This window comes from Corvus brachyrhynchos, unplaced genomic scaffold, assembly GCF_000691975.1.
Source record: "Corvus brachyrhynchos isolate BGI_N302 unplaced genomic scaffold, ASM69197v1 scaffold101, whole genome shotgun sequence".
In the NCBI taxonomy this organism is placed as follows: Eukaryota; Metazoa; Chordata; class Aves; order Passeriformes; family Corvidae; genus Corvus; species Corvus brachyrhynchos.
The window spans coordinates 12,199,853-12,207,052 of record NW_008237239.1 but is presented as its reverse complement, the minus strand read 5'-3'; the positions used below and the strand labels follow the sequence as shown (position 1 = coordinate 12,207,052).

Genomic DNA, 7,200 nt, shown 5'->3' with positions numbered 1-7,200 from the left:
CTGCAGAAAACAAAGGGCATGTCACTGCAAATAGTACCTTTCTCCAAGCACCAGTTTGCAAGCTTTTGGGGTTTGTTTTGATGAAGGCTTTTAGGGGTTTTTTTCTCTTTTTTTTTTTTTTTTTTAATTAGACAACAGAAAGGATAAGAGACCTCAAACCCTCCCACTTACTTGTAGCAGAATGATTGGTAATACCTCTCAGTCCTTAACCCAGACCAAGAGTTTTTTTTTTTTTTTTTTTTTTATTTTAATTAGACAACAGAAAGGATAAGAGACCTCAAACCCTCCCACTTACTTGTAGCAGAATGATTGGTAATACCTCTCAGTCCTTAACCCAGACCAAGAGTCCACTGCATGAGGTGCTGTAAAAGCAACAAGGTCCTTAACCTTCACAGAAGCCACCTTTTCCTGCTTACCTGCAAATATCATCCAGAGGTAGTTATTTTGCATCCTGAATCCCAAGCTCTGCAGGAGAGACCTAATGTTTTTTCCACTGCTGCAGATGCTCAAGACCTTCATCCAAGCTCTCTTCAGGGCCTGATTCAACCGAGCAATACACTGCCTAGTATTGCTAGTAAATAAGAAAGTTTTATTAGAACAACCCCCACCCCCACCCTGGACCAACAGTAACATGAAACAACATTTCCCCATCAATGCTGTTCAATCACCATTCAAACAGGAAACAAAACAAGAATTTCATTTTGAAGTAGCATTTTATTTTCTATTAGGTTTGTATACAGAGCTTCAGCCTAGTTCAGACAAACTGTGCACTGCAGTAGCTGTAGGGACACAGGTGCTTGCATGCTGTGCCTTTGCAATGCCTCCTGGGTTGGGTTGGCAGGGCAAGGTTTTGGTAGTGGCATGGGGCAGGGGGTACAGGGGTGGCTTTTGTGAGAAGACACAAGAAGAGCCTGTCTGACAGAGCCAATGCCAGCTGGCTCCAAGACAGACCCGCACCTGTCCATAACTGAGTCCATCAGCAACAGTGGCAGTGTCTCTGGGATAATGTATTTAAGATGGATGAAAGAAACCTGTGCAACTGCAGCTGAAGAGAGGAGTGAGAATGTGTGAGAGAAACAACTGTGCCAGCACCAAGGTGGGCAGGAGGTGCTCCAGGTGCTGGAGCTGAGCCTCCCCCTGCAACCTGTGGTACAGAGATCCACCTGCAGCCTGTGGAGAATCCCATGCTGGAGAAGTGGAATGCCCAAAGAAGGCTGTGACTACATGGAAAGCCCATGCTGGGGCAGGTTTGCTGGCCAGTGACTCCGTGGGGAACCCATGCTGTTGGAGAAATTTGAGAACTGTCTCCTGTGGGAGGGACGCCACAAAGGAGCAGGAGAAGAGTGTGACGAAACCTCACCATGAGGAGGAAGGAGTGGCAAGGACTGATGAACTGACCACATTCCCTGTCCCCCTGCACCTTTGTGGAATAGAGAAAATCAGGAGTAAAGCTAAGCCCAGGAAAAATGGAGGGTGGGAGGAAAGTATTAAGATCTGGGTTTATTTCCCATTATCCTACTCTGATGTGATTGGTAATAACTTAATTTTTCTCCATGTCAAGTCTGTAATTGGTGATCAATCTCTCTCTATTCTTATCTTGACCCATGAGCACTTTGTTTTATTTTCTCTCCCCTGTCCAGCTGAGGAGAGGAGTGATGGAGCAGCTTTGGTGGGGACCTGGTCTCCAGCCAGGCTCAACCCACCACACCACCGCCTCTACACAGCACCACTTTACACGCTTTTCAGAACACCAAAGCAGTGAAGTAGTATTTGCACTAAAAAATTGCATTATAATAGCAAAAAATGTGTAAACCTTTTTAGTGTTACTCAAATAGAGCATCTACCTTGAATACTGGGCCACATCCCTACAAGATAATGCATGTTATGGGAGAGCTCTCTGAACAGGGCCTTGTTGTGCCTGTAAGCTACACTAAAGGCTGCTATGAAGTCCCCCAGTGCATTCTGCAAAACCCCTACTCAGCCTTTGAGCTGAGGGCCAGTTCTGTTTTGACCAGCATAGTCTAGATATCCACATGCAAGTGGCACCAAAGGAAGAATTCGTCCAAACCATGGCTGATATTTGTATTTCAGCTTCATAAAATACGTTCTTGGTGTTGGCTCTTGGTGTTGTTCTCTGATAATTCCAAGTGGGCAAAACTTTCAGAATTTTTTCAAAGTGACCTCTGGTTGTGGTCACCTGCCTTAATACCTTAGGGATCAGACTTTCTCTAGGAGACAACACAGGAAACTGTTAAATCGCACCAGGGAGCTCACTGCTGTTGAAACCAGACAGTGTGAGCCAGGTTTTTAGAGTACTGAGAAATCTACAATCCAGTTTTTTATCTGAAAGTTTAAATTTTAAAAGTTTACCCTAGAGCTCTGTATTGCTGGATCCTCTGTTGGAGGATACTCCATAAGTCAGAACTCCAGCTGTTTGGGCTGTGGCTGCATCAGCGCTAGATTTGATCAGTCACAATGCTGAAAGCCCTCCATTGCTCGCTGTTCCACGGTCTCTTCCTCAAGCACCTGTTCCAGTAAGACCGGTTTGCAAATTGGAGGTTAAATGTAGTCCAGAAAAGGTCCAACAATCAATGCATACTGTACTCTTGTAGAGATTTAAATTGATTTCAGGCTTTTTTTGCCTGTAAATTAATTTCTATTTTAAATAGCTTGATTGAACCTGGATATGTGGGTATTTAAACTTCCCTTAAAAGTTCCCTTGTAAACCAGAGTTTTGGATTTCATTTCTCTTAGTGGCATAGCAGGTAAAGAGGAGTGAGAACACCCATTTGATATTATCTAGGGAAGTTAGAAATGAGCATAATGAACACAGCCTCACTGCTTTTCTGTTAATCCACCCTCAATGCCTGCCTACACAACAGCAGCGGAGTGCACCGTCTTTCCCTGCAGCATTCACCCCACTATGGAAGAAATAATGGCTTTTGTGCTTTCTGTACTCTCAGATCCTGACAATTCATGGTCAGACATACTCACACACACCAGTGCCTGGTCTGGGTCTCCCATCACAGCCAGGTTTCTGGCACAGCTTTAATAAACTATCAAACTACCCATTTTGAAAGCAAGATAAGGAGGAGGAAGAGAAGAGGTAAGTAGGAACTATTTCATGAACTTCATAAATCAAGAAAACAGGTCACAATTCTATCCAACCAAGCCTACAATCTTCCTCAAGATGCACAAAAACTATTCAAAGCCTAAATACTCAATAAATTCCAAACCTGCACAGGCAGGCAGGTTTCTTCTCTCTGTGGGAGCTTAACGAGGGTCTCACTACGTTGCTTACACTTTGTTTCCATGCACAAGAAGTCTCTGAGAGGTATTTATTCCATTCACATGAAAAAACAATTTCATGTACTTGAAAGTCAAAAAGGATGGCAGCACAGAAAGTTTTCTTCATTACAAAGTGTTTTTCCATCAGGCAATTATTTATAAGAACTTTTGTTAACACTGGAGTTGAGGCTCTGGAACAAAGTGGATATATTGTTTACTAGCTTTGCCAGTCAATCTTCTCTTACAAAACCTCTCCCTTCCCCCTCTCCTTTTCCAGCCAAGTCAGTCCCTTGCATAGCTCAAGAGTTTCCTTTGTCACCAAGATCTCCTTTTCCACAAATTGTCCCTTGAATAATGCCATCTTCAATGTAGTGGCCCGAGGTATCCGTGCTCCTGCAGAGAACTGTTGAGGGGATCCGAGATGACCGTCTCTCCTGGCTCTTATCCTCAGAGGAGCAGCAAATCATCCTTTTCATGGTAGCCCACATCTCATCATCTTTGTAGGAATAAATTATTGGATTCATGACAGAGTTCAACAGGGCCAGGAGAAGAAACCACCTTTTAACATGCTGAATCCCACAGTCAGTACAGTTCAGGCCATCAAGCAGTAAGACGACCAGGCCAGGGGTCCAGCAGACAACAAAGGCACCTAGAAATATAGGAGACAATAAAAAGAAAACCAAACCTGACTTCAAACTTCTAGGGTTTTGGAGTGTTTAACATCTTACAAGATTATTGAGTTTATCAAAATTCTACACAAAAATTATAAAAGCAGGAGAGGACAAAATTCTAATGACAGTAGAAAGATTATATCTGCTACAGCTTCTCTGCCAAGCCCCGAGCAGGAGACAGGACAGCCCTCAGAAGACTGCAGGGAGCAAGAATCTGAACTGCTGACAGCATCAACTCAAACACGTGTGGGAAAAGGTCATCACAACAGTGATTTATCCATGCTGATAAATAAACAAGAGCTCTGGATCATTTAAAAGCAGAGAACTGGCACTTGAACACACACTTCCTCTGCTCATCTCTCCTATGTACTGGAGGAGAAGACATCAGGTGGTTCACTTCCACCACTGCTGTAATATGATCTAAAGGGACAAGTCTCCTGCCACCCTACAGCTGACTCTGCAGTGCCAATTAATTAGACAGGTGTCACATAATCTAAATGTGTCCTGGGTGGGAACCCACAGCTAGTGTAGCATGCATGCCACTGCCTACAATGCACAAGCACTGTCGGCTCCCCAGTCAGAGCTGAGCCCACCTCCTTCCACTGCTCCATCCCAGCTCTGCATGCTGAGCCTTGAGACACAGTGATTTGGCTGCAGGAAAAAATTCAGTTACACAGGAAAAGAGAGAAGGAAACAGATGAGTTAGTGAAGGTGAAGTGAAGGATGGAGCAGTCAGGACAAAAAAATGAAGGGGTAGGAAAGAAAACAAAATCAGAACACATAAGTATGAGGAGGTAAGCGTATAGTGGTGGGGGAAGAGAAAACTCTGTGAGAGAGGCCAAAAAAAAAATTAAAGGGAGAATAAGGGAGAGGAGATCATAGACTGGACACAAAGAAAGCATTAAAACCACAGCTTAAAACTTAGTTCAGTATTGCATTTGCACCTTCCCATGTTCCTGCACACCCACACCATAACTGAGGATGAGGAGGGGGAATATCACTACCAAATGCAGCCTCGGCCACAAGTTGGAGAGGGGCCCTGGACTGCCCCATCTACCCCTTGGTCTCCCTCCTGCACTGCACCCCATGATCCCTTGCCCAGAGCCCAGGGAAGGAGTAGCCATATGCATGATAATACTAACTTAGCACAAGCCACAATTGCTGTCTGACATACAGAAATAGAAAATTACAACTCTGCCCAGCCATCACAGTTTGAACAATGTACCAAGGAAATTCCAATCACTTATCACAGCAGAGTTTCCCCATTTTGGAGCTTAGAAAAAAATAATTCAACAATAATAGCATCTACATGCCTAAAAGCTCTGCTGGGGTGTGGGTATCTGTTCAACACTTCTGGTAGAACAAGCAAGTCCACCTCATCTTTTAAAAGCTGCTGCTATTCCCATATCCAAGCTGTGGAAGCCAGCAGTGGATCACAGCAGGAGCCAGGCAGTGCCAGAGCCAGTGCTCAGCAGCACCCCAGCCACCCCAGCAGCTCTGCTGCACACACGGGCTGGTGTCAGCAGCTCTGACACTTCTCCCCACCGAGCACTGAAGTGGGCATTGCCCATATGACAGGCAGGCCATAATGGTATTTTAAGTGGATTTGTGTGATTGAGCAAGCAGTAGGATTGCTGGAGAATGTGTCCAGGACAAGGTATTGTGGATCTTGCTGCAACTTTGAGCTCCTGGACTACAGGCAAAATTCAACCAAGTGATTTACTCTGTTCTAGGCAATATTGAACAGAGAGGCAAGAGACCACTTTCTTCAGAAACTGAAGTTTCTGCTGTACCAAGATTTTTGTGATGCTAAGTACTAATTTCATGGTGTTAGTTTTGAGATACTGGTTAACATCAGTAACATTCCTCCATTTCCCAGTGGCATCGGGAGCTGCATGCTTCTACCACAACACTTGTTTTCCCTGGTCAGTCTCTGTTTTACGCACTGGTTTGGCTCCTGCATGCTGAGTAAGCAGTTGTGAGCAGGGCACCAGCTCTCTCTTATCTACAGTGGAGAAAACACTGCACAGATTTGCTGTCCTGGGGTTCACCAGCAAATCCCAACAGTTTTAACAAGAGCTGGAACCTAACCACCCAGACAATACTGTGCCTAGTTAAGTGTCTCAGCAAGTATTTGGACACAGAGCTTTCACTACTGACCAAGGGTCACTGGCAAAGCTGCCAATCCACCAAGTCCACACAGAAACTGAGATGGTAACAAACCTTCCTTACAACAGATGCTGAAAGCATTTTGACTACTTGTACCACAAGGTGTGCAAGGTCCAACCATGCTTTTATAGAAATCAGCAGGAGAAGAAAGAGACCCCAAAAGCCACATTTAACAAAAGACACAAAAATATCTCCTTCAAACAGAACGCAAGATTTCAAGCAGGATTAGTCCACGAACTCCTAGGATATATCCCTGTCTGCCTATACAAGCAAAATCCTTAAAGGTTTCAGCTGCAAAAGTAAGGGAAGATAAGACATCTGCAGGCATGTCTCCACACATTTCCCATGACTGAAAACAAGGACGAGGCAATGCAGTGACAGTGTCCGAGTTACTGGAAAATGCTTTCACAGGCCTGCTGTTTTGACTCCATCAAAAACACATTTTGCTCTTAGGACCACAAAGATGAAAGTGAGGCACATCTAAGACTCACAGCCTTGCTCAGATTTTGTTATTTTTACCACTAAGCTTTCAGAAGAAACCATGGTTAGGCATAAAAATATACCTTAGTCTCAGCCCTTTGGCAATTTTCTTGTTTGCAGAATATTTATCCCATAGGAGCTCCCCTCCCTGACAAAGTGCCACACTGCAAAGATAATTTAACTTCTGGGACTCTTTAAAATTCACACAAGTGACATGAAATACAGCCTGGCTGCCACATACATTAGAACAACTCAGAGTCTTTGCACTAGATTATGGGAGATCAGGTGTCACAATGCCTAAAGGTTAGTTTGAGGGTTTTCCATTAGATTTAACTATGGAATTTCTTGTAGATTACATCATCTCTGCTTAAAAATTAATTCCTGTGGAGCTGGAAGCACCATGAATGCTTCAATAGCATAATTTCATAAACCCTTGCACATCAAGGCTATCCCTGAGCGTGCCAACACTGAGAGAAAAAAAAGCACAGTAGGTTCCAGCTGCCTTTGCCACATGTGCATTAAAAGAGCAAGTCACCAATTAAACTCTAAATTCACTGAAACTGAAAATCATCCACCCCAAAGCTGCTATTTC

The 7,200-nt window shown here is 44.0% G+C and overlaps 1 protein-coding gene across 1 annotated transcript in view; it reads right to left on the bottom strand.

Annotated features, from left to right (window-relative positions):
- Positions 1-694: 694 nt before the first annotated feature.
- The window catches only part of LPAR3 (lysophosphatidic acid receptor 3), a 13,528-nt gene continuing 7,022 nt past the window's right edge, over positions 695-7,200 (bottom strand). The window contains exon 3 of the mRNA XM_008630305.2: positions 695-3,937. Within this exon, the coding sequence (XP_008628527.2) occupies positions 3,588-3,937 (350 nt within the window). The 3' untranslated portion in view covers positions 695-3,587. The remainder of the gene's footprint in view (positions 3,938-7,200) is intronic.